The sequence below is a fragment of the Sebastes umbrosus genome, chromosome 19 (genome assembly GCF_015220745.1).
Source record: "Sebastes umbrosus isolate fSebUmb1 chromosome 19, fSebUmb1.pri, whole genome shotgun sequence".
Taxonomy (NCBI): Eukaryota; Metazoa; Chordata; class Actinopteri; order Perciformes; family Sebastidae; genus Sebastes; species Sebastes umbrosus.
The window spans coordinates 16,987,775-17,015,723 of NC_051287.1; the positions used below are offsets into that span (position 1 = coordinate 16,987,775).

Here is a 27,949-nt window from a genome sequence, read left to right on the forward strand (position 1 = left end):
TTTGTGTTGGGAGTCTTGTCTGAACAGCGTAGCCACACGCGAGCGCGCATGGGGCACCGACCTGGGTGATTTATACGTGTAAGAAGTTACAAACGGTCCCTTTAAGGAAATGACCAGCTGTAATGTTGAGTATGTGACTTGTAGGCTGCTAAATTGTCTGAACCATGCCAGACCATTTATGTTCCTTTAAATAGTTAAGTCTCAAAGTTTAATTGGTCTTAGCAGCAGGTTTACTAGGTCAGCAGCAGTGGCAGCTGCTCTACCCGCCTTGCCAGCCTAACTACATTATAGCTATGGAGGGAGACTAATGAGGAAAACAAATACTTGTGGTTGTTAAATTGTCATCTGGATTCTTCTGAGCATGGTGAGGTTTTAATGAATAAGTTCAGGTTCAGGCTGATGGGATCAGAAAATGTGTACCCCCGCAAATTGAGGTGTCACGACAGCAAAGGCACTTCATCTTAGGCCAAATTACCTTTTCCTTTCACGTCTTTATTCATTTTGCAACTCAAACAGTAAAGGTTACATCACACACAGGGACACTGAGATAGTGTGTCTGTCATAGATATGACAACATTAAAATGCGTTTGCAACAGTAAAGAGACAATATGGAAGATCAGCAGAAGGCCTATTCTTTGGAAATGTATGGGTGGTATGGTACTGTTCTCTCCATGCCCGCTGCGCCATATATATACAATAACAACAATAACTTAATTTACAATATTTACAGGTAATACAGAATGAGTAAACACAAAAATGAAAACATTCAGGTATGTTCTTAGCAAAACATACAAAAAGAATAATCAAAATCAATGACCGACGATTCTATTATGGGAGTGCACACGTTACACTTCATTTTATCTTTCTGTGATACTTTGAACAGCAGCCCTGAAGCTGGTCGGGAGTAAGTATTTAGCTCAAGGACACTTCAGCAGAGTGGACACAGGCTTGTCATAGCATGGCACTGTTTCTGTACTTACTACACCAACCTGCTGTACTAATTATTTCAACGGCTGCACAAATTATCTTTCATTTGACTCCTAGACCCCAGATACTCATCGTTTTAGGGTGGCTGATAGCAATGATTGTAGGGAACGATAAAAAGTGACACATGCATCAGTTTTACAAAAGGTAAAATGTCATCACTTTCTGCTATCTGAAAAAGAACAGCATGTGTAAGAGACAGAGAGAGGCTGTGGATGTGTCGATATTAGGAATGTACACTCAAACAAACATTGCACACGCGGAGGATTGCTCTCAGTAGAATAATACATACAAAAAAAATACAGAAAAAATTCAGACAAAAGGCCACAAAGCAAATAATGTATATTTAGAGAAATCCTCACATAGAAAAAAAACCTTTCCTCCTTTCTGTTCCGCTGACAATGCTACTATATTGGCTTCAAAAAAAATCTCAGCGTAAACTATCTTCAGCCATGGCCATACATCAAAACCGTATTCTAAAAATATGTCACCATCTCAACTTAAAAAAGGCAGGAGGAAATACACCTCATGGGAAAAGAAAGGGTCCTCAAATTGCTCACATCTTGTCGCAGAGCAATGTCGTTAGTTCTGTACAGAACAAATCCCACTGTCCATTAAGACATCAAACATCATTTCACACATACATGCATGCATGCATGCACACAAGCTTCTCTTTGACACCAACCAAAGTAGACCCTTCCCATCGGACCACAATTTAAGGTGGAGTAAAAGATACCCTGTTGAGATATGTGGCGAAAGGTCAACAATACACAAATATTTCAGGAAAAATACATATTTTTCAACTAGCACTCCAAATCAAACAGGTCACTTTTCAAAAATCAAACACAATCGCCACCCACTGACTACTCTGAAACCGAAACACAACACAATTGAATCATTTTTCAATGTAAAGCAATTTTTTTTTCTTTTCCTTTTTTAAAGAAATCTTTCTCTAAGGTGTCATAGCTTATACCATCTGTGTCAGCATTCTCACATCTAACAGCAACTATAATACAACTAAAAAACTGCAATAAAAGCATGGAATAGAAATCCCTAAATAAGCAAATCTGCCAAGGTATCTACAAAAAAAAAAAGAACTGGACACGTTTAGCATGTTCCACTCACGATCGTCCTATACAGTACTTCAACAGTGCAAAAAATATTCAGACGTTAACCTCGGGATAAACTTAAATTTTAGTAACACTGGGCCTAAGACTCTCTTCCGTCAGCCCTACATTCAAATTTGATTATACTTGCTAAACTCCAAAGTGATTGATTTGATTGATGACATTATAAATCAGACAGAATATGGAATCGTGTGAAGGCATTACCAGCAACAGCAGCACCTAAGCTTCTGTATACCTGAAAAAATACATCCCAGGTTATTGCAGCATGATCGTAATCAGGGATGCTAACAGACCAGTTTCAGTCCCTGTTGAATTAAAAGCTATATTTTGCATGTAGCAGTAGGTTAGTGAGTGTTTTATGGACCCATTTTCTGCCTGTTGCTTTAATACCAGCCACCATTTTTAAATAAAAATCCCTATTGCATCATTGTTTCAATGATGGAACATTAACATTAAGCAAGTACAGAATCAGTAAAGTGTCAAACACAGGGATCTTTTTTTTTCTAAACCAGCATAGTTACCTTAAATAAAACAAAACAAAACAAAACTACATTTAATTTTGGCAACAGTTTTGTAATAGTACTTGTATGCGCTTCCACCCACCAACTGTAGCATTGCTATTCAAACTTTCCTTCAGCAAGCAAGTAACAATTAGATAAATACCAGAAAAAAAAGAAACCCAGGAAAGCAAACAAGGGGTAAAAGACGAACATACATCTGATGAGAATGATACTTGGCCGTTCCCGCCCTTCGTCAGCACACGTCCTTACTGTATGTAGGTGTACAGCAGGACACTGTACTCTCCCTCCAGCTACTGGTCTTGGTAAAAGATAACATTTTGTCTATAAAGTTGCCTATTGCACATCTTAAAACGCTATCTGTTTATGTTGAGATAAGTATTGTGTGTGTGGGTATGTGACTACTTGGCAATATAACTGCTGTGAGGGGAATCTCCTTCTTGGCAACAAACACCCTTTTTCAAGTCCTCTCACACAGACAAGAGCACACGTGCTTCATGTCCAACACTGGTTTAGAGTTCAGTGTTCAGTGAAGTCACTGCCGCTGTCCAGAACTTGAGATGAATGGCAAAGCCATTTGGAGCGCACAAGCATCTGGAGGTTCAGGGGAAACTGAAGCCTTGTGGTTTTCTTGTGAAAACTAAAGTGAAAGCCATGAGATGTGTCAGGAGATTTGGTTTTGTTGGTAATGTGCAGGGTGCAAAATGACTGACATCATATCCACGCTTCCGAGAAGCAGCGTAGGGACTCTCACACACAGAGTCCTGACTGCAAAGCTGTGAGGCGCCGTTCAATGCACTCCTTGCCTGCAGACACGAGGGAGAAAAGACAGTGAGTGGGGTCAACCAGTGGTCAACCACCGGGTCTGAAAAGTGAAGCCAATGAGGAAGTGCCTTAAACTTGCATTTCTTCTAATAGCCAGCAGGGAGGGGGCAACTCCTCTGGTTGCAAAAAGAAGTCTGATTGTATAGAAGTCTATGAGAAAATGAGCCTACTTCTCACTTGATTTATTACCTCAGTGAACATTGTAAACATGAGTTTATGGTCTCAATCGCTAGTTTCAAGTCTACTTTAATACAGCATGATGTTCATTTAGTAAATTATGGTCCCAGTTAGAGTCAAATAGACCATAAAGCAGGGGATGCTTTAGGGCGTGGCTACCTTGTGATTGACAGGTCGCTACCACGGCGTTGTCCGGTCTAGGATTTGTCCGTGTTTTCGTCTTACGACACTTTCACAGTGTGTTTTCAGTTCATGATAGTTAACGTTAACATTTTGGGCACCTGAAAATGGCTTGTTCAGCGTTCGGTTGTACTTAACCCAATCCTCTCGAGTCGAGGCTTCAAAACGGCAGTCAACCAACCAATGCGGGACGTCACGGTGACTACTACGTCCACTTCTTATATACAGTCACTGTGTTTATACAGTGATAAACAAGCCAAAATATTACTTTATCACTGTATAGATGGAACATTCTGAATCAAGGGAAAATCTTAATATAAAATTGTTTTTAAAAATATAGTCCTAAAATGTTTTTCTAGCTGCAGGAACATCGTACACCAAACTTTGGTGCTGACGCTGAGTGATGACATCCCATCTTTTTTGCGAAATGAGCTGACAGACATACTTACATTTGCTAACACTGAGGATGTCGTCCTGTTCAGTGAGCAGCAGAGACAGGCCCTCCATCAGCAGGAGAGCTTTATGGTAACGCAGTATTGACGCTTCCCCCTGGTGGAACATCTCGTCAAGTGCGGCAGTCTGAACCTGAGATGACACCCGGACGCTTGAGTTAATATACATTTGTCTTGATTAACATCAATATAATGCTGCTGGGATCTCAAGCACACAAAAAAAAGTAAAGCATTCATTTATCAACTTTTGCTTTCCTTGCTCTCTTACTATACACATATGGGATTACCTTTTAGCCATTTACTCTACATAAGCACTCTAATTAACCCAGTTACTTTAGCGGCCTTACAATATTCCTGTGACCATAAAGCAATAATTTGAGAGCAAATGCTTGGAGCCTACATTTAAAAAGCTATATTTTTGCAATTAGGTTGGCAACAAATGCTAGAGCTAATTATTCGCTGGATGCCCTCACACACACAGTATCTGAATGATTATGCTGTGGCCTGCTGGTCAATAACCCCCCATCTCCTTCTCTGCTTCCCAACTGTGTAATTATCCCCCTGGCTTACCATCTGCACAGTGTGGCTGAACAGCAGCCGCTCAGCCGTGATGGAGGTGATTTGGTCCATTAGACGGTGCTTCCTGGAAAAGAAGCGCTCCAGACGGGTGCTGAGCGCGCGGCAGGACGCCACGCTGGACTTGTACAGCTCGTTCAGCCTCTTCACGACTGTATATATGGACAGAAATGGTATTTTAATACGCTGCCATTAACAAGACCCTCCCCTCCTTACAAGACGAAATAGCTCATACTTTGCTTGACCGTCGAGGATGGGTAGAGTTTGCCCTGTTTGACTCGCTCCATGGCTGTGTGTAAGGCGGTGGACAAGAGTTCTGCAGTCTTAAGGTAGAGAACCAGCTGTTCTGCATGACTGAGGAGAGAGACACACGCACACACACATGCACACACAGTACTTAGGACTCAATTATAAATTGACAAATGAGACATGAAATACAAACAATAGCATTCAATTATGAAAGACAGTGAAATATCGGTATGATAGATAGATTTGTAATGTGGATGTATGGGCAATTATGCAACAAAAAGTCACAACAGTGACAATTACAAGTAAGAAAAACATAAATGCAACCACTGGCTATGGTGCAGACAATCTATCTGACCAACCGTCCTTATCGAGTCCTGAGAGACCAGAGTTTTTCTCATTAAATAACACGTTCCCCATTATCAAAGTCAGCTGAATTGTGTTAAAGGTCCAGTGTGTAGGATCTGGCGGGATCTGGCGGTATCTAGCGGTGAGGTGAGGAGATTGCATCCAACTGAAGCCTCTCCCGTGTGCCAAGCGTGTTGGGAGAGCTACATTTGCCGACGCGAATGGCCCTCTCTAGAGCCATTTGGAGCAGAGCCAGTGTGTAGTGTGTGTACGTGGGAAGTGAGTGGTGAAGCAAGAGAGAAAGAGCGGCGGCGACGGGAGCGAGTAACGTTATCGACTCCATCCCAAGCACGAAAAGTTCTGGGCTACTGTAGAAACATGGCGGACTATGTGGAGAGAGGACCCCGCTCCCATGGTAGATATAAACGGCTCATTCTAAGGTAACGAAAACAAAACCATTCTCATTATCAGGTGATTTATACACTAAAGAAAACATACAGATCCCCCCTACTTGTTACACACTGGTCCTTTAAGAAGGCATGAAATCTCCTCCTCTTCTCCTTCTCTGCACCTCAACTCTTCAACCCACCACTCTCTGAGTTTATTGTATTTATGTCAGCGTGTCTTTGTTTGTTCTGGTTGCAAAACGCATTCAAGCTTACAAATCCTAGCAGCATACATTTTGACATACTTCAGTCAATACTCCTGAGTAGGCTCTACAAATCTGCTAACTGCAACTGAAAGTTTGACTTGACAGATGTTTTGGCTCCATTAAAAAAAAAAAAAACCTTATCCCCAAGGTTATTTTTCATTTTTCCCCAAACATGAAGCACATTGAAACAATTTTCTATCCAAACTGGATAAACGGTATCATCGCCATCAACAAAAGACTCACAGCCGCGGCTGACTGATACGGCCTTACCTCCACTCTCGGCTCAGTGAGCTTATCTGATCTGCTACCAGGCTCTGCGGCTGAAGGATAGAGGGATGAGAAAAGTCCGCCTGCTCCGCCAACGTCGCGACCCCGCGGGCTCCAGCCACCTCCATCAGACAGCGGGCGAAATCCAACGTGAAACGCAGGCTTTGCACGGTGTCTGTGTGCTCTTGCTGCACTCAGTCAGAGAGATGGGAAGGAGTAGATAGAGAAAGAGGGAAAGGGAAATGGTTTAGTGATATAATTTAGAAACACCAGACTGTAATTTTCTGATTCAGTCTGCATTGGTGAAATGAACACAAGCATTAACAGGAGAATGCATTTCTTTATTCTATACTCAGATTCCACCTTTGGCCACCTAAGTCCCTTCAACTACACTATAATTTTATTCATATCAAGGTTTTGTAAGAAGGAACCCCTGATTGATATACAAAACAAAAGAAGTCATTGCTGCATAAATACATAGAATACACAAGATCTAAGGGACGACTCCTTTTTCAAGCCATGTATAAAAATCCTGCTTCTCACCTCCATCAGCGTCTCCTCAGGCAGCTCAGGAGCCTCAAAGGTTACATGACCGCCCATGTTGGCTGTGATAGGATCAGTGAAGCTGTAGCGAGGACTGGAGGGAGCCTCAAAGCCATCCAGATAGGCGCCTGTCTGGGGGTAGCGGCTTGTGAAGGAGCCTGCGGGGCTGACTGACGTGAACGAGCCTGCAGGAGTCAGAAGAAGAGATGGAAAAAAAAAATGTAAATATCTAATTTATTTAAATGCACACATACATGCATTTTCATTGCTGTATAATAAACAGCAACATCTAAACAGACAGCAATTAATAAATGCATTCAAATAACAGGTGTGGATTGCATTTCTACCACCTATGATGCTTGTTGTTTTTGGCATTCACCCGTGTATTAAGTGGGGACGTGTTTCAGTTAATGATCGACATCTGCTTGCGGCTACGTGAATTTTTCTCTTCACAAATACTCTAAGTGCCAATTACAAATTGGAAAATTGTGTGTTTTCGAAAAAAACAGTCATTTGGGTTATTACCCCCTAAATGTAGTGACATCTCTCCGCAGTTGGGCTTAATGGAAAAAGAAAAGAAAAACCAACCTTTTATGCTCACCTCCGTGACATTTAATTAAGTTTCCACATCACAGAAAATGAAAGTAATAGCTTCCCCAGTGCTCTATGTTGTGTGATGTGCAGAGCGTAATACTAATGCAGCTGCGCAAGTGCAATTTGATTCCTGCTCGCCACAGAGGGGATATGGAGATAAATGACTGGTATTTAGCCGTGTTAGGATGCGCATTTGCTACCTGAGTATTTCCTCTGTCTGGAGGTATGAGGTGGGGTGCTGCCACTGGGAGGAGAGCCCACAGTGAAAACCACCTGTGCTGGGCTGATGGAGCCGGGTGCAAAGCCTCCCCCACCACCGGGGGGCACTAGAGGGCAGAAAAGAGCAAAGAGTGAAGGTAAGGCTGGATATATCACTGACCATTTTTATTTTCCAATAAAGACCAAGAACTGCTAGACTGTATTTTAAAGAAGTTCTCTCTGTAAAAATAAATAAAATATAGAAATAAAAGATTCAATTGGAATAGCATTGTATCACATTCTATATATTATTGACACACCGTTGGAATGGGCCACTTGATAAATAGATGATATCAATCGACAAGAGTTCCTACCTGTTATGTCTATGGCTTTTTCAGAGGTCAGGTTCTCTGTGCTGCCTCGGTCACCCGCAGGTCCACCTGGTCCAAATGCAGCCATCAGCAGCATGTCGGACAGACGACCTGCACTCTGAGACCTGCTTCACAGAGACAGGAAAGAGAGACACCGAGCAGGCAACATGGAAGGAAAGAAAGTGTTAAGAATTAGGCGAATATCGTTGTTTAATATATATATATATTTTTTGTTTTTTTAATTGCTGCTAATTTCCTTCCTTCATTTACTTACTTTTTTCCCTGCTAGCTATATGTAAATGTTCTCTATACGATATCCAGAACATTAATATAGCATCAAACAAGATGTTTGAAAGACATAGAGGAGTAATGTCTACCTGAGCAGAGAATTAAGTCGCTCTCCCTATGTGTGTGGTGTAATCAGAGCTTCTCCGTGCTTTGTTGACGTAGCCAGCCGGCCGCGCACGAGTTTTTAGTGCATGAGAGCGTGCCCCACTGGCTAGCTCAAGGCTGCTACTCTGCACTGCTCTCATACGGCGGTTACAGCTGATAACGCGGTCCCGACTGACAGCGCTGTTGCGGAAGCGTAGCCCCCTTCCAGGTTAACATTGTTAGCTCTGTCAGCAGTGTTGCCTTCGCTTTCACTGTTAGCACCGTTAGCTACGAGCCACCGGCTCAGCTGTCGCCGTGTTGAGAGCAGCGCGGAGGCAATAGAAATGCTCCCGATCTTGCATTCAGCACCTTTATATTATATATTATTAATAGCCATTCTATCCACTCCAAATACTACAGATCTCCCGATCTTCTACAATGTAATGTATCTATTGTATCTAAAAGCTAAATATGTGATAAACGCAAGGAATTCAAAAACAAAGTGCAAGTTTTAAGAAGGAAGAAGATACAAACTACTCGAAAGCAGTTTGTTTTAAACTGCAGAAACACTCCCTGTCTATCCTGTGCACAATTCCTCCTGGATAACACAGCATCAGCGTGCTAAACATAAAAAAAATTGAAAACAACATCTAACCTTATAAAGCCTTTATCATCATTCAGTCTGTGGATGCAGTGGGCAGGCTGGGTGATGTGCGTAAGCGCTTGTTGTCCTGCGTCTCTGAGCTCCGCTGGGGCAGTCCTGCTGCAAGGGGAGCCAATGACCAAACCCTGTTGTGTCAGGAAGGTCACAAGGTTCGGAGAGCTGGGGGGCTTGGGGAATTCAAATGGAGGGATGGCCTAAGGAGAGAGACAAGAGGGAGGGGAGAGAGAGGTACCAGTTTGTTTAAACTGCTTGGTAGTCTTTTCTTGTTCTGTGTATCTCCAGAGAATTAAGCACACACGAACCCTTCTCTCTCTGTTGTAACACACACAGAGCTGACTCACCCTGGACGGGGAGCCCAGGATGGTGGGGAGGGGGCTACGCTGCATCAGCTCACTGAGTCTGGGGGAAGAGTGCAGAGGGCGGAGCGCCATCAGGCCTGCCGACGGGGCCACCACCGGGTCCGAGTGCTGCTTCCTGATCTTCTGCCTGACGCCGCCACTGGCGCACTCCAACAAACAGGGGGCACTGTGGAGCCGCGTGCCCAGCCCCGTCAGCAGTGGGTGTTGCTGAGAAGTGGGCCGGGATTCGGCGTGCTGAGGAGCTGTGGGACAGAGGAAAGGAGGTCAGAGTGTTGCTGCTTTTAGACAGCGGGGTGGCATCGCAAAATTAAATGCCAGACAGGACAACAAAACAAGAAGAGACGGCGGAGATGGACAAATCCTGTCTAACTCCCACGCTGCCCTGCTGGATGTCCAGACAGCTGAGGGAGTGTGCCAGCATGAGGCGCAGACAATTAGAGAGCAACAGGTGGTGGGAAGGAGAGTGTTTGTGTACGTAGGAGGTTTGTTCATTTTCTCTACCAATGACTTACAAAACTAAAACATTGGCAAATGCTAACCACAACCGTATTTCCCTCTTTGTCTGCAGTTGAATTTTCACCACCTACAACAAGCCAATCAACTTTCTAGGGCTGCACCAAATAATTACTTTATAATTAATTGCTCTGTTTGATTATTTTTTTGATTACTCAATTTACCATTTAGTCTATACATTTTTTTGGAGATAGAAAAATCCCTCTTTGGTTTAATTGTATAGAGAGTACTATTGAGAAAGCTGTGATGTGCATCTGTGAAAGTAAAGTGAAGAGTATAGCCTCTGAGCTACCTTGAGGGGAGAGCTGGAAAGGTCTGGCGCCTCCCAGGGAAAGCCTACGATTGGTGGTGACCGCTCCCTGCCCGTACGGCGGCGAAGGTCCGGGCCGAGCAAAGCCCATCGAGCTTCCACTGCTGCAACGACGCACCGGTGTCGACAGCCTAATAACACAAAGTTCACGAGTCAATTTAAGAAATGTAAACACAAATTTACATTAGAGCAACAGTGGGACTTGTGTGTGTGTGTGTGTGTGTGTGTGTTTGTCTTTGTGGATACAGACCTTGGCGAGCCGTCTTGTTTGGGAGAATGGAGGTTCTGCTCCATGCGCTGGTAGTTCTGGACCTGGGTGGGGACTGGGATAGGCAATGAGTGACCATGGTTTCCATAGCTACCACCACAGTTGCTTCCCGAGAACTCGCTGGGCCTGCCAACAACAGTGAGAAGAACAGAGAGTGCCGAAGGGAAACGGTTAGACAAAGAGATGAGAGGATTAGTGTGTGTTTGTGTGTGGATACAGACACGTTTAACACTTTCAACAGGAATGAGTACACCAAATATTTTGGAGAAGAGATATTCTGTTAGTGACAATACTGTCAAACATTTACAGTGTCTGTAATGTAAAAACAAACATTACATTGTATGTGTGGTCTGGAAATTAATTTACCAGATATCAGGGAATTTAATGTACTGTACCAGCTGAGCTGCACAGCTCCCACATGTTTCACCTCAACCAAACATTCAGCTTTGTGCCGTTACCTGACAGGACTTGGAGACCCGCTGCAGGAAGGTGAATGTGTTGGAGATTTGACTTGGCTACACAGACCAGCAGAAGCCAGAAGAGAGCTGATGGGACACAGGAGACACATCATCAGGACTTTATCAGGGTACTATTTTGAAAAGGAATACAACGTATGTTCTCACTTTTACTATAAATGTAATCACGGATAGTCAACTATCCTCCTTTACCAGCTGTGTTCTGTAACTCTGTCACACAGCTACGTTAAATTAGTGTAATACAGGTAATGGGAATCTATGAATAACCAATCTTTGCTCCTTACCCGCTGTTTATCAGGCTGTCCGGCAGCACTTTACTCTCACATGTCAGCTCACCCGCTGGAAAACCAGGAAAAACATTAAGAACAGAGACTGAAAGAAATGATGATAGAGTAGAGCTCCAACTTATGAAATGCTATAAATGCCATATAAAACCTTGTCTATAAAAAAATGTAATAACGATGACTACTCAGCAATAATCCTACAGAGCTGGAGCTAAGGCTAGGACTATACACAGCTGTATTTGATATTCAGGGGGAAAAAAAGTCATCTTACTGGTGAAGTGAGCAGGCACCATGACAAAGTCATCTGTGTCACAGGAGGAGGAGTTCTTGCTGCTGCCGCCACCTCCAGACGAGTCCTTGAGGAGAAAACCAGCGGCCTCCTGGGTAGGGGAGGTCAGAGCTTTGGCACGCAAATGCTGAACCTCAGCAAGAGACTGCTGCAGAGACGGGGAGACAGAAAGTAGGAGATTAACTAAGAAAGAAAGCACAAAATAAATAATGAAAGAGGAAGCCGTCTTTCATTAAAAATAAAACAGGAATAATAAACACGAACCGGTGGTGAAGCGAGGTGAGAGGTGGAGGAGCTGCTACAAGAGCTGGCTGATGCAGAGCTTGGGAAGCAGGTCATGGGCACAGTAGGAGTTGCTGTAACAAAATGCAACTCACTCGTTAAGATGACTCAAGGAAACGCACAAGGCGGTTTGGCGAGAACCACAAAGTGTAAACAGAAACTTTGTCTGTTTACAGGAAAAGCCCACAGAGCACATATTATGTCATAATTCTACGGTGTTTTGCTGATTAAAAGTAATAGAGCCAAGTCATATAACGGAATAAGAGTACCATTAGGATGAAAAATTCAGTCTTGACATTATTTCAAATCTTGCATTATTTTGAGGGTTATATTTTACTTTAAAAGAGGTGTGAAGTTTTTCACTTCCAGAAAATGTGGTATGGTTTATGTTTATGACACTCAAGGTGTGAGACATTATAGGTGCAAGGCAAGCTATAATAAGAAGTCTATTGTTTATTGTTACTTACTCTTTTTCATGGATGAGCTAGCCTCCAGGAAAGGATGACAAAAAAACTCATCTGCCAACAATCACAAGAGGAAATAGAATTAGTGGGAGGCAGTGAAGTGGAGCAGCATTTCAGTACGGCATTGTACGATACAGACATACACAGAGGTATCTGTTATCAGTGTAGTGTCTGCATCAACACCGTACAGTCGGCCGTTTCATTCATTTCCCTGTTCACTAACCAAAGTCCATGCGGTCCTTGTGGTTGCGCTGCAGCAGACCCAGCAGCAGGTGCCTCAAATGGCTTGAAGTCTCTCTGGGGATGCTGTAAACAAAATCATACCACAATCAGTGTGTGCTGCTGTACAGGAACAACAAAACTTGATTAGATACAGATACAGCAACACTTTTAGCTGCACTTGGTTTACTCTTTGTTTATACTGGAACCAAAAAAAAGCGATCCAATTGTGTTACCTAAAGGGAATTAAATTGAAACCTTTTGAGAACACATGGCATCTTTCACAATTAGTGTGGTTTCATTAGGCAGCTGTGATAGAAGCCTTTACAGACATTGTGCTGTAAAAGACTAGGTTATTGGGGGGCTTGTCATCTCTAGCAATGCTGCAAACCAACTGCTGTTCAACTGTTAATATGACCCAGCTGGCATGACCGTTACTGGCAGCATCTCTGTGGAAGCATACTTATATTTTTCCTTCAATAGCACTAGTGTAGCAACACGATAATGGGGTCTCTCTGAAGACTTTAGGGCAGGGCTTCACTTTGCATTCGTTAATGTATGCTGAAGATGTATCGCAGCAAAGTTTCTCATTTCTTATAAGCAAAATCTAGAAAACAAATGCAGCAGCAGAACAAAATGATAAACCTCAACTATGTTTTTTCACTTTTACCATAACATCTGTTAATCACATGACAAATAACCATGCTGCCGTCTCAATGTAACTCCTTACTTGGGGCTGAGAGTCTTGTTTTTTTCGTAGAACAGCCGGAGGTCCTGGGGACTGCTAGCCTGAACACGGGCAGAGAGAAAAACATGTACAAGTTAGAAAACATGTAAATGTAAGCGTGTGTATTGTACACACACAGCCATACCACCTTTTCATACTATAGTTGAATAGATTTTTATGCCACAGTATGCTGCCATTGCACAGATTGGGGCGAGTCATTAACAGTGCCTGGCTTGGGGTTCAATCACTTGTGTAACAACACAACATGCCAGTCAATGAAACAAAGAGTGAAGCGACTCTGATTGGTATATGGTATATTTTAGTACAGGTATATTTAATGTGTAATATGACCTGTCTATGTATTTGTTTTTACTAACTACTTGTCTGTTTTTTTTATGTGGTTGTTTCCTGCCTGGAGGATAAAGATTTATTGTAGTTTCAGAAATGCTGCCGGACCAGTTTAGATAAGATAGTTTATGAATACATAATGTGATTAATCTTTCACAGCATCGTTCAAGTTAGCCGAGGCAAATTGGTGTTTTTTTTGTTTGGGTTCTTGCTCATCTTTCACATGATCCGGAGAGAAGAAACAGTGTTCTGTTTGAATACTTTCAACAAACCCACTGAACGAACTGTGGTTTTCTGGACGAGGATGAAAACATGTTAAAGGATCATTCAGCACAGTTTTTGTGTTAATGCACTTCAATTCTGTTAAATTACTGCATGTTTTCCCATCACTTGACCCACATTCAAATGTGCTTCAGTTTCATTATCTTGTGCAAAATGGCAAGCACACTTATGTGCATATTGTTCACATACTCTTAACTTGGCAAAACAGATATCACGTAAAGGCCATTAAATAATCCAGATTATTATTATTCTTTTTTACTTTTCATTTTTCTGTACAGATATGCTTGTAACTGTCTTAAAAAAAACAGTAATAACAGCAAATTCTATATAACATAATGACTGATTAATGATTGTTCATTTTTTGGTCTGTGGAGTTTCGATGGTGGGTGGCCCATCCCTAAATAACAGAGTAGGTAACTATGTGTGAAGCAGGTCATATTGAGAAAAAAAAAACAACATGCATTGTAAAAGTGTGTTTACCTGAAAAGGAGCCTTCCCAATCAGGCACTGAAACACTATGGTTCCTATACTCCACAAGTCAGCCTTGGCATCATAGCTTTGGGACATAATGACCTCAGGAGCCTAGTGAGGGAAAAAAAACAGTGAGATTGTGACACATTGGTGGAAGTCATTGATGAACAAACTAATGAGATGATTAAGTTACTATTACCCATGCTGCATTATGTTTTAGAGAGTGTGTTCAGCTAACACTGTAACATTAAAAGTACTAGCTCTGAGCTGTGCTTTTTCACATGATCACAGAAGCAATTGAGCCATCATCAAGTTCAGGTGGACTGATGATCAAAATTAAGGGTGCTCCGATCGATTGGCCACCAATCGTTATCGGCCGATATTCGTTCTAAATAGTTGGATCTGTGGTCTCCATAAAGACCAATCAAAAGAGCTGATCAGATGACGCACAACACGCCAGACAATATCTCTATGTGACGCTAAAATTGCTTCACCAGAGTTGTGTCTTTAAGAGAGAGAGTGGAATATGCTGCACATGTTGCCTGTCAAAAAATAAACAGTTGTCAGTTCATGATGCTTTCTTATCTCTTAATTGCAATACTATATATAGAATGTTTTTAAGAATAGTTAGATAAATAAATAATGCTGCACGATAAATAGAAGGCTTCAAATAGACCCCGTGATCAGTGATAGGTATCGGCTGATACTGCTTCCAGAGATCGGTTAAACCTGACCCACCAGATGGGTCGTCTGAAAAGCCATCATTGGACACTGTTTGGAAAAGGGCGGACACTTTCAAAAAAATACTTGGCAGGTGATTGGATGAACTATCTGTCAATCAAACTCTTACTGGAGCCAGTCGGGAGAAGAGTGAAAACCTCTTTTCCATAGAAGAAAAGCCTTCAGTGCCGTTCTTTGCTCTTCTTTCAATAAAGAAAAACTCTCCAGTTCTGATTTAACTGATGCTATTGCAGCATCCACGCTAAACCCTTTAGGAGAACGAACAGTCACCTCTCCGTACACCTAAGCCATGCCTGCAGCTGCAGTAGCTCCTCACAGGACAGTGATTGGTCTTTGCACTGGCTTGCCAGACACAAATGCATCACTTGAAGCCTGACGTGTGATATGTGGTGTGATGTCACAAGATCACGTGAGAATCCAGCTGCCGTGCAAGGTAAGCAATCGGTGATCTGCACCAAAAATCCTCGGAGCACCGTTGATCAAAATATAGTGTTTTTTCCCAAAATGACACCTTCAAAGCATCCTTATATTATTTAACTAAAAAATTCAGACACTTTCTCTGCTCATACCGAACTGTTAACCTCTGGTCTGAGTGAAAACGTAGAAGTCATCTATGAAGAACCTACAAAGAGTGCTGCTTACCATGTACATAGGGGACCCACAGAGTGTTGCCGCCATCATGTTGCTCTGAAGGTACCTGGCAAAGCCAAAGTCCGCTGAAAAGAGAAAACGTGGAGATGATGACACTCATAAACTGATGAAATGAGAAAAGAACTTCCCAAAGAAAAGCTGCAGAAAAAAAAAATCCATAATGTTCATTTTCTCAACTGAACGGTCTATCTATTTTTAAAACCAATAACATTATAATACCAATAATGGCTGAGAGGGAGATCTTCACCAGCTTGATGACAACACAGCATTATCGCACTGAAGTTCACCCCCCCAGGGAGTTATGGCTTAATAAAACACTTGCCAATCAAAAAGTACTGTTGAGTTTTTATGTACAGTAGAGCACATAGATGATAAAAAATAGTCTAAACAATGTTTGCTCATTATATTACTCATGTGATTCAATTTTAAAACATCAAATCAACAAAAGATACCTACTATCCTTGAGCACACAGCCTATTTAACAAGTCAACACAATCATTTTTCGGTAATCCCTTTTGCCACCGTGGATGCTCATCAATGTAGGTACAATGAGTGGATGTGTGTGTGCGAACAGTCTGTTTGCTAGTGTGACTGTGCAAGTTTTCCCAGAGTAGTGCGGATAATGACATTCTGCAGTGACTGGGAGGGCTCAGACTTCACTCCCACAAGGCATTCAATTCTCTCCAGAGGAACAAGAATTAATAGGCTTAAGGATTAGCAGAGTTTCCAAACAGCTGAGCAACGCACGCTCGCTCTCTCTCTGTACTTGGTCGTGACACTTTCCACTATGGTGATTACTTGTTGTTAAACCGACGTCATTGTTTATAGTCAAATCAGCCAAACTCAAAACCGATGAGACACTTCATGTATCTGTGAATAGGTTCTCTCTCGCCCCCCCCAGACACAGCATTTTATCAGAGGAAGACTACCAACACTGCTGAGGGAAAATGTGAAATTCTATATATATATATATAATCCAATCAATTTCCTCTAACCAGTTTGGTCTTATTATCTTGGTGGAATCAATTACCTTGGGGAAATCATAATTAGGTCCTGTTGCAATTGTCTGTAAAAACGTAGGGATTTCCATGTTTTTTTTTGGCTCCAGAGGGTTCTAGTGCTTTCCTATTCAAATCTAATGCAGGTTTTAATAGCTGTAGTCTCACGTCTGAAATATTAAAGAGGACCTATTATGCAAATTTTTAGGTGCACACTTGTATTTTGTATTTCTACTAGAGCATGTTTACATGCTTTACTGTTCAAAAAACGCTTTATTTTTTTTTTCCATACCAGCTGTGCTGCAGTAACTCTTTTCAAACGCTCTGTTTGAGCTCCCCCCCCGCCACCCCTCCCGAAAAGCCCATTCTGTTGTGATTGGTCAACTGAACCAAACTCTTCAGATTCCAGCTCCGCTCTAACTAGCTTTGATTGAGGGTGTGCCAAATTAGCCGCTAGGCAGGTATTATGCAAATGTGTTACTTGGTGATATCACCATATTACGAAGAATAAAAGGGCCTTCAAGCGAGGCGTTTCAGTAGTTCAGAAGCAGTGTTTCTGTGGGGGAGAGTAACTTCCTTTGGTGTGGACTTTGGACTTTTGTAACTTCGCAGACCTTTCACATGCATAAAAAAATATATAACACACCAAAAGGAAAGGGAAAAAGCACAAAAGCATAATAGGTCCTCTTTAAAATCTGTATGTCTATATAAGTTAACAAATCTCGTAAAATTTGTTGCAAAATATGTGCACATGCAACCAGGTCGCAGACTCTCACGCCGTCGAACCTACCGATCTTGATGCAGGTGTTGTTGGAGTGCGACTTGCGTCCTGGCGGGTAGGAGAGCAGAATGTTCTGGGGCTTGAGGTCCCTGTGGATTATGCCTTTGCCCTGTAGGACCCTCATGGCTCCCGCAATCTGCTGCAGGAAAACCCGAATAGTGTCCTCGCTCAGCGTGCCTTTGGCTGCAGGGAAACAAGGTTAATTGACTGAGAGCTAACTTTGGGGTACTAGGTGTACAATGTTTTTAATTGATGAATTACTGATGTAGGACACAAGGTGGGGGGGATAGTAGACAGATAGGGACTGACTATGATTTGCATAGATTTTCTAATCTATGCAAATCATACTTGTTTCCTAGCAAATCTTGGGAGTCAGATCATGTTGCACAAAAGAGAACATCTCGTCTTACCTCTAAAAATATCTGTAACGTGTTTATATTTCTCTGTTCTCTCACATCACCCCACTGCCACCTCCTGCTCCCTGTCTATGCCTTCCCTCCAATCATATCCCTCATCTCAAGGTGGTAGAGTATGGTTCTATGCAAGAGTCCCTCCCTTGTCTTGAATTTCTCTCCGGCTCCACCTCCCTTCCAACAGATTTTTTAACGCCAGACTCAGGCTTGACTTGGGCCAGGAAAAAAAAAGTTTTGCTCATTGACCACAGAGACTAGTGGATCCAGAAACACTTTTTTTTAACCAGGCAGTGAAAGATTATTACTGGAATAGGTCCTCCTATTTAGGTACCTGGCAGACAAAGTTAGCAGCCAGAGCTATAATTAGTCTGCAGACGGCCAGAGGCTGATGTGTTATTTCCCACCCTGCCCACGTTGACAGAGAACAGCCCACCTCAGACGAGTTGAGCGCACCGGCTATTGAGAGAGCCCTGCAATTTATGAGGAGTGGTAAACCTGGACAGAATTGCAGACTTTATTTTAATGACCAGTTTGTTAACATAGTTGTGTGTTTGTCTCACAACTCTATGTGTGAAGACAGAAGAATACAGCAGGGAAGTTTCTATGTGGTTTTATTACCCTGCATGCCAAAGTCTAGTTTAAGCCTTAGGTCCTCCAAAGTTCCTGAAGCTGTTACTGAAGCACCAAATCTGTCTCCGTCTTCAGGGCCCTAGATAAAAAAGCAGCTTCCTGTGGTTATACAGGAAGCCTAAAAAACAGTTGGGTTGTGACCCGAATGGCAGCCTTGGGGCGTATATTTTACTGTAAAATTGTTCCATTTTATTTGCTCTCTTGCACAGACAGAGCTGTAAAACAATGCTTCCTCTTCTATTTGATGTCTTAACTGGCAGTTTACTATCCAAAAATCAATATTCTAGGACTCAAAGAATATTTGCTACATTTTTTTAAGAGTTCATTTTGCGATTTAAATGTCTTTATTGATTGCTTGTAGTGTTTTCAATCTAGAAAAAATGTAAGATTACTCTCCTGTTGGACATTGTGAGTGTTATGATTTACGATTTTGGCTTTTAGATAAGAGAGGGAGGCATTCACAGACTGTTTTTCATGGAGCAAGGACGCAACAAAGATGACATTTCACCATCAGTTCAATTGATTTTATCTTTTTCTACTGAGAAGCACCTGGAGCTTTTAGTAGATGAATTATTGTACTTACAGTGTAAGTAGTCAGCAAGGTCGCCCCCGTTGCAATACTGGGAATACAAAGAGAGAGGAGAGAGGAAATTAAAGTGAGGGAGATGAAAAGGAATAACATTAGGAAACACAGGTAACATGGGGGGGCTGATGTGTGTAGCTATAGTGAATAAGTGTCTGACATCACCCGGTCTCTGAAGGGACTACAAAGCAAACGAGATCAGAGCAGTGATTTGCTGAAGAGTGATGTGTTTACAGATTTATATCCTCGCTCTCATTCCCAGCATCAATATAAATTAGCCCGGGAAAGCTGTGTTCTAAAAAGCCGAGGCTCTGAAAGGCTGCCTTGTCTAAAAGATACAGAGATACGCAGGAAACAATGCAGATAATAACGAACGGAACAGGTCTGCGAAATGTCCCTTTCAAGCTATTTTACATCTGTGCTCTGCTTCTGCAATACTGATTTTAACCTGAATTTTCATTGGATTAGCATATATGACCTTTAGAGCAAACTCTCTTTTAAAAAATACTTAACAATTTGAACATTGTGTCATCATTATCGTGAAAAATTATATAAACTGTGACTGTTACATGTATTTATAGATGCAAGTATCCTTCAAACAGACAGTATTTACCAAATTTCACAGTCGGTTTTGGCATTTCACTAATACAGTTTGATTGCTGTTTTACTGCTAGTGCTGCCACTGGAAGATAAAGGGGATGCACATGTAGAATAAAAAATAAAGTAACTTTAGAGTCAGCTTCCAAACATTCTTTTCAATTTTTACTACAGCTCTCAGTATTCACTGTGAATGTGGACACTACATTTTGAGATTTGATGCCTCTGGCGAGCAATGTCGGACACTTTCGCATGCTAACTTTCATGCTGGAGTTGTGTCTGAGCGAGCTTTTTCTGCTTGACTAGCAAATGTGTTAACACAATATTGCATGTTATCTGTAAAACAGCACATTAACAGAAGAACAAAATCAATACAAAAAAGGCATGATACGTACACTTTATCATAGTGACATGGGCAATTATGTTGTTAGAACAAGAAGAGCTTTCATAACAGACAGTTCTCGCCTTGTCTTGCTGGAATGATCAATATGCCAGTCACTAAAACTGGTCCCAGGAAAAGAACTAAACGGTTATGTTGAACATTACTGATTCAGTTTGAGCTCTGTGTTGTTTCCTGGTAGCCGGATAGGGACCAAAAAACAACATTAGTCCAAAGGCCAATGTTACCTGATTCACAAATTCTACTTATGGCTCTTCACCAAGGAAATAGAATCAAGCCACAGTTAAAAAAAACAAGCAGCATTTGGATGTTGACTGGTGGCCATTTACCCCCCTTGACGCCTGAGGACACAGCTAATTATAGCCCGGGCCCTGCCAGAGCTGCCTGCAAAGCCCTGAGACAATGCAGCGCTGAGCAAACAAAACCAGACATCACAGCGAGCTTACCTCCATTACCAGGTACACTGAGCTGGCAGTTTCCTAAAGAGAGGAGAGATAAGAGTGGGGGGTAAACAAACACATGTCAGTGACAGACAAAGGAAGGAACAGGTGGTACTTGTGCTCACCCATCATGTTCGAGCAAACAAAAGCTGGTGATCCGGATTGGAGAAATACACAACCGCCTAAAAGGGTTGCAGAAAAATTGAGGACTAACTGACTAAAGACAAAAAACAGTTTGAGGCTTGAGAAAGAATGATACAAGATATAGTGTAAAAGAGGAAAAAGAGCTAATATCAAAGCATTGCACAGTACATAATACGTAGGGGTGGGGGATATTGTATCGCTACGCGGACGTCAAGTATCAATCTTTTTATTATATAAACTATTAACCTCTTAACAATCCGACAGCCCGCTATTCTGTCTTTCCAATGTTGTAGCGGGCTAAACTAGAAATTAGGAGTTAAGGAAGGTTGCTAAATAATGCTCATAGTTAGGCAACATTTTGGCACGGAAAAACTGGCATGGCCATTTTCAAAGGAGTCCCTTGACCTCTGACCTCAAGATATGTGAATGAAAACTCTGTGATGAACAGACTGAAAACTGTATCTAATTAGATAACATAGATGTTGAATAAATGGCATAATTTGCAGTTGAAAAAAAGGTAATATATCAGAATATATCTTCGTAATACTCTGCATATCGCAAAATGTTTAAAATCGCAATAAGATCGTAAGTATCGGGATAATATCGTATTGTGTGGGGCCTCTGAAGATTCCCACCTCTAATAATAGGGGTGTGAGAAAATAACGATACAGTTGTGATATTATGTTTTGTGATACTGTATTGATTCTCAAAAATGCGATTTAATCAATAGTTTACATGCACTGTGACTGTGACTGCTAGATAGCAGTGTTGTATTGTATCGGCTTGCTTACAGTATCGCAATATATTGAATCGTAACCCCTGTATCATGATACGTATCGTATCGCCAGATTCTTGCCAATAAACAGGCCTGGTACATAAACATACTACTTAAGAACAACTGGATCTATCACAGACTCCCGCACCTCTGGACTTTGAAAAGCAGTGCTCTGCTACATTAATACTGAGCCAAAAACAATAAGTGAATCAGATGGTTGGCTCTGCTGTCAACAGCATTATAAAGTGAAACCTAAAACCTTTAACTCATAAGTTCCCACAACAACACCAACAAAAAATAAATAGCTATTAGTGTACTAACGACTTGGCTCATTTTCAATATTGCACATTTGGGGGATTCAGACTTCCAGCAACCTTTCTAACATCCGTTATCTATTTCTCCTCTACTTTCCTCTCTCTCAGACAGCCTGTCTGAGGCTGTCTGAAGTTGTGAAAAAGAAAACACAGTGCTGCCAGCCTGCTTGAAGAAGCCCTCTTATCACATGGCAACAGATGACTGCGGCCTTTCGCTCTGACCTCCCTCAGTATCTTGTTGAATCCCCCCAGTCAGAGGCCAGACTGTTTTCTATAGTTCAGCTGAGTCAGGCCTTTTGAAATTGGTTGTCTTTGGCTTTATTGAAGCTGGATGGCAACCAGCCAGCCAGTCAGTTTCAGTCTGAGAGACAACCATCTGGTTTCTACCGGTTGTCTCTCTAACAAAACTGTGGTGCTGCAACACCAAACTCCTGTTAAGATAAAAAAAAAGTTTGACATTGCGTTGAAGGTTTATCTTCATCTCATGCTATGACTTGCTATGAAATACTGGTCACTTCTATCGTGGCCACTATTTCCTGTTTCGCAAGGTGGAAGAAACTGTGTCTCTATGAGTGAAAATGTGTATAAAATATAACATTACATCAGGGGCTGCAACTAAAAATATCAAGTGTATTTTACAATTTACAATAACATGTGAGAAAAGCAGCAAAATCTTGCATTTGCAAAGCTGGAACAAGAGAATGTTTGGCATTTTTGCTCTTGCTCAAAACCTGTTAAGAAATAGGAACTAAAATATGTCGGTTGCTGTGACTGTCACACTAGTGTTTGCCTGTAACTCTAGGATAATCTAGAACAACACGATTAATCAAACTCATTTTTAAGTCACTTCGGATAAGAGAATTAGATCAAATGTGAAAAGCAAAGTAAATGCATTTCTCTGGTGCCCAATGTTTGGGTTTGGTTTCGGTTTCCTCCTGACCTAATTAGATAGCTCGATGGTAGGATTCCCTGCTCAGAACATCTATACCGTCTGCTGTGCAACACCAAAACCTGTAATCTTAGATCCCAGCTCGGACTATTCTCAACGCACAGACAGAGAGGTGCCACTGGGAGTCAGTGTAAAGATAAGAGAGGGGGATCATTTTAAGTTCTGCATGGGCAGAGCAGAGGCATTATAACCGGTTGCAAATACTTTACTTTAAGGGATAGTTTGGGTGTTCAGAATGACAGTCGCCATGCCCCCAAAAAAGTCAATATCAGTTTAAGTGTACACTGCATTTAGAGTATTTTCACCAGTTTACCTTGCCGTGAGACAGCTATACAGTCCATGTTTCCGACAGGGAACTGAAGTCGTTATCTATGCTCTCGCCAAAGCTACCGGACTCCACTGTCATTTTACCTCGCAGAACACGGGTGTTGCTGGTCTACCGCTGCCTCGATCGGTTAGTTTGTTTGTGTTATTGTGTGACTGTGGTTTGTTTCGGATTCCCCAAAGTCTAGAGTGGACATAGACATACTGTAATAGCACACTAACAGATCGAGGCAGCGGTAGACCAGCAACCCCCGTATTGAAAAAAAAAAAAAAAATACAGTTTTTTTATCAATGGATTCTGGTGATTTTGGCGAGAGCATAGATGGATACGACGGCTTCAGTTCCCGGTCGGAAAGAGCTGTCTGATGGCAAGGTTAAGTGGTGAAAATATTCTAAATATAGCATATACTTAAATGGATATTGTTTTTTTAAGATGGGTCTTTCTTTTAGGTGGTTAAAATACGTTATGCTGCCTGCCCCGTCCACAGCAGTACATTGCTTTGGTTCTGTACGTTAACTCATGTCTGCTACTCCAAACTGGCGGCGTGCTGACATCATCATCTACTGTAGGCAATACACTGACTACTACTGACGAAGAGCTCTTGGGCAAAGCATATCAATCCCTATCTGCCATCAACAAAACAAAGTGACTGTGCTGGTTTGTTTGAGCAGCTAGCAGTGCTCAGCATATGAATGCATGCATCGTTGGTCATGACTTTTTTGTAACCTTTTTTGCATGATGACTAAGGCATCTGAGGAAGTAAAAAGATAAGGATGAAAGGTCAACTTAAATCAATAAAAACAAATCCCCGGGTCAGGTGAGGAAGCCTACAGTATATGGTGTCATCCAGAATTAATAAGCATATATAAGATTTCATATGGGATTTTTAAAAAAAAAAGCTAGATACCTCAGTAATGCGACACGATAAATGCAACCAGATGTGCTTTAAGTCAACATTTCTGCAACACACGTCTTTGTACAATACCGCAGTCTTGTCAGATGTTACAATAAAAATAATCTCCACATAAGGTGTTTTTAACCAGATGGCGGTGTGTTATCCGTGGACCGAGAAGACAAAAGAAACACCTGCTGAGTTAAGATGTGTATTTGTTTCGGGGCAGAGGGTCATGCTGTCTAAATTATCTGGCAGGTGTTGTCACGGTGACTTTCAGACTGAGCTACTGGGCTGTGACTGTGGATTCTTATTCATCAGATTAAAAATTCAACAGCTGTCTAGTGTGGCAGTGAGCTACGAGGTTAATACCGGTATTTATATCTGCACACGTGACTGCAGACAGAATGTAAACACACGCGATGACTGAGCTCAACGGAACGCTAAGGCATGAAGTATTTACTGAAACTTTACAAGTGTTTGCTGTACATGGAAGAGCAGAGGAAAACATGCCTGAACAACATGAAAAATAAACAGCTTTTTTAGAACAAACAAACGTAAAGCCTCATTTAGCAAGTAGGGGGAAAAAAACTGTTCAAGCTGCATTAGACAGAAGTGGGTCATGCGGAACAGACACATCCAACAACCCCATCTGCTCTACTTCGTGAGCGTAGACTGATGGGGAAACTGGGACGATAAGAGGTGTGATAATTATGTATGTAAACAGAGGCCTCAACTTGTGACTGACATGATCTAGATACCCCTTCGTGAGTATAGTATCACATACCTGAAAGTCCAGTAATGCAACGATGTTCTCATGTTTCAGCTCCTGCAGAAATTAAAGAGAAAAATCAATAATTTGATGGTATATGCTTATTTTTCTACGTAAATAGATGCCCAACTTGATTTGTACAGTCCACTTATAGGGCCCCCTGTAGTCTGCAGGAAACTTAACATTTACTTTCACTATGAAATCTACATGTCCAACAATATTGAATCATTGCTCGTATTTCACTCTAACATATGGAACATTTCCAGCTCTAGATACTGAAATGTTCACTACAGCACAATGTTGTATTACCACACCACTCGCTAAATGATCTAACAAACACATTATAAAATGTATTAATATCAAGGTGACACATTTGATAGTGATTTACTAAAGATGTTCCGATACCATTTTTTCCTTTCTGATACCGATACCGATTCCAATACCTGAACTTGCAATATTGGCCGATACCGAGTACCGATCCGATACCAGCGTGATAAAAAACATATATAGTTATTATTGTTATTATTCGACCGCAAACACCGACACTTGTTAACATTAAGCAGACAACCTACGCACTGAGTTATTCCTTTTGAGTTTGCTACTTGTATAACACATTTTAGTTTAAAAAACATCTTAAAAATACACAATGCCCTTATGCTTTGGCCTGGTGGGGAGTCATCGGGCTTGCAATAAGGTGGTTGAAACCCTGGCATTGGATCAGTGACTGGCGTACTCGCAAATACCTGATCCCAGATTTTGGGCAGTATCGGATGCATTTCCGATACTGGTATCGGTATCGGAACAACTCTAGGATTTACCACTACATTTGTTGTTTATTCACACGTGTGTATTCCTTATAATAATGTTTTAAATACATAGTGTAATGTAATAACTAGAAACCATTAAACTCCTGTGAAAACAACACTTTCTGTGAGCTTCTGACTTACTTTGAGTATTTTGATCTCTTTCCCCAACAGTGTCTGGGATTTGGCCAAGTTCTTCTTGTTGATACACTTTACTGCCACCTCCCAGTCGTGTTTCTAGAAAGGGAAAAATTGCATGCAAAATCATTTTGGGGTGGAGCATTTGATATGTGTTACACTGTGCCTATGTATGGGATATGAAGATCTACTGTCTTTGCAATACAGTACAAATTTCAGTAGTACATACAGCATATTAGTTGCATTTTTGACAAATCTATTTGACAAAATGACAGATTCTAGCACATTTATAATACTTGTATGTTATCATATTATTGCCACACTACAGTAACTGATGGTCTATTATGCTTCCCCCCTTCTTTGAGGGGTTTCCCTAATGGTAGTTGGTACTGATTACTTATCACCTGCTGAGACTATCAGCCAGAAGGTCTGGTTACTAAGGTCTTTGTCCATTTTATTTTCTGACCTCACAGCATATCTGAATGTATTGTATTATATATGCATTGCAATATGTGTTATTATCTGCATTATGGATGAAATGATATGTATGCCAATTTACTAATGAAGCAACAAAAGATGCTACAGGCCTAAATGTACCCAGCAGATGTGATGCTTTATATCAAATTACTGCAAAAGCCATTATAATTGATACCCTTTTCATTCCAGGTGCAGGTACACGTTTCAACATGTTCATTAATGGTCTCAGTGTGGAGCTTTGTAATGCAAACACTACATATCTAAATGCTCTACATTAAAATGTGCTCATTATTGTGTACGTGCAAACCAGCCGAACAATAAAGACCCTCACAAAGTGACTATCCGTGCATTAAGAAAAGCTGCTGCATGCATTTAAAACAAATATTTTAGCATGTTATCCTTTAACTGCCAGTTATTTTAAGGCACATCCTGTTTGTACTGCCAGGCCTCTTAAGGCCGTACAATGAAAACAAGACACCAGATGGTCCAATAACACACTCACCTCTCTGTTTCTGCCTTTGAAGACGACTGCAAATGCACCATGTCCTATCAGGTCCTTCCGACTGAACTCAAATTTCCCCACCGTTTCCATTTTGTGCCAAAAAATGTGGTTTTATATACTACAAATGAGCAGGAGGCCTGAGGACACCCTTCTCCTCTGTGGAGTCGAGGCAGCAGCAGCAGCAGCAGCAGCAGCAGAGATGTTCAGCCTCTCTTCCACTGGCCATGAGCTGCCTTCCTGACAACAAGCTGTCCTCTTCTCTCATGTTCGCATGCACGTTTTGGGAGATTTAACTCCTCTAACAAAGCTGCACGGTGGTTTCCATCGCAGAGTTGATAAGTTAGTGTTGTTGTTGCAGCTGTCTCTGTCGTGCCACCTTAAAAAGAAGCAGCAGCTCGCTGCGTTTTGTTTATATATCCAGGAGATCCTCACTTCTGTCCTCTTGAAGCAGGACACGATGAAACAAGCGCTGGCTGGTGATTTAAAACACACTAACAAGTGTTTATAAGCAGAAAAACACTGTGAATAGTGCTGTTAATGTCTTGCAATTTGGAAAAGCACTCGATGGAAAGTCGTATATCATCGATGGTCCCGACAAAAGCAGAGCAGACGGCGTCCAGCCTCTGCAACAAGAGCGCATGCGCAGAGCAACTACAGCTGTAGGTTCTGACGTCACGACCAGGAGGGTCCTCGGTTATAAATGTTTTGGCTTTAAAACTAGTTTTGGTGGTGTGTATGGAGGATGGAAGCTGCCAAAATAAATAAATAAACAACTCGATAAATAAAATGTAGCAAAAACAATATTAAAAAAAAATATATGTATATGTTTTTTTCCCCCAGGCCATCAGACTTTTAAATAGATAATTCATACGACACCTTCTCACACAAAAATATATATCTTATACTGTACTCTATATGTTCTTAATGTATATGTTCTTAATATGCCCTTGTACAAAATATTTCCTTTTATAATTGTAATATAACTTATTATTTTAATGGAGCTTCCCAGCCAAAAGCATTTCACATCATTGTACCTGTATAACCGGCGTGACAATGAACATCTTGAAATCTTGAAATCTTGAAAATAAAGCCATTAATTAATTGATAAAATGTGACATAAATTGATATTTCTGTTTTAATTTGCTTCTTTATTTATTTATCTTTGTATTAATTAGGGATGCAGCTAGAGATCTGACTTTTTCAGTCGCAATGCCAATAGCGATACCTGAGCTTTGGGT

The 27,949-nt window shown here is 41.4% G+C and overlaps 1 protein-coding gene across 2 annotated transcripts; it reads right to left on the bottom strand.

The window, feature by feature from the left end:
* Nucleotides 1-471: 471 nt before the first annotated feature.
* Nucleotides 472-27,371, bottom strand: ulk1b (unc-51 like autophagy activating kinase 1). Of its 2 annotated transcripts, none has more exons than XM_037752909.1 (27): nt 26,712-27,371; nt 25,739-25,831; nt 24,807-24,848; nt 20,627-20,659; nt 19,184-19,220; nt 17,567-17,740; nt 15,770-15,843; nt 14,396-14,497; nt 13,289-13,347; nt 12,563-12,645; nt 12,343-12,393; nt 11,858-11,949; nt 11,576-11,741; nt 11,305-11,359; nt 11,003-11,089; nt 10,527-10,670; nt 10,259-10,407; nt 9,436-9,695; nt 9,086-9,288; nt 8,062-8,183; nt 7,690-7,815; nt 6,896-7,080; nt 6,356-6,540; nt 5,075-5,193; nt 4,834-4,991; nt 4,261-4,396; nt 472-3,435 (listed from the first exon to the last, which is right to left on the bottom strand). In XM_037752909.1, exons 1-27 carry the CDS (start codon nt 26,799-26,801, stop codon nt 3,380-3,382), a joined length of 3,081 nt encoding a protein of 1,026 aa, XP_037608837.1. In that variant the 5' UTR covers nt 26,802-27,371; the 3' UTR covers nt 472-3,379. The 2 variants fall into 2 exon arrangements, with proteins under 2 accessions (XP_037608837.1, XP_037608836.1); XM_037752908.1 differs by having other exon boundaries at nt 8,062-8,186.
* Between the last annotated feature and the right edge of the window lie 578 nt (nt 27,372-27,949).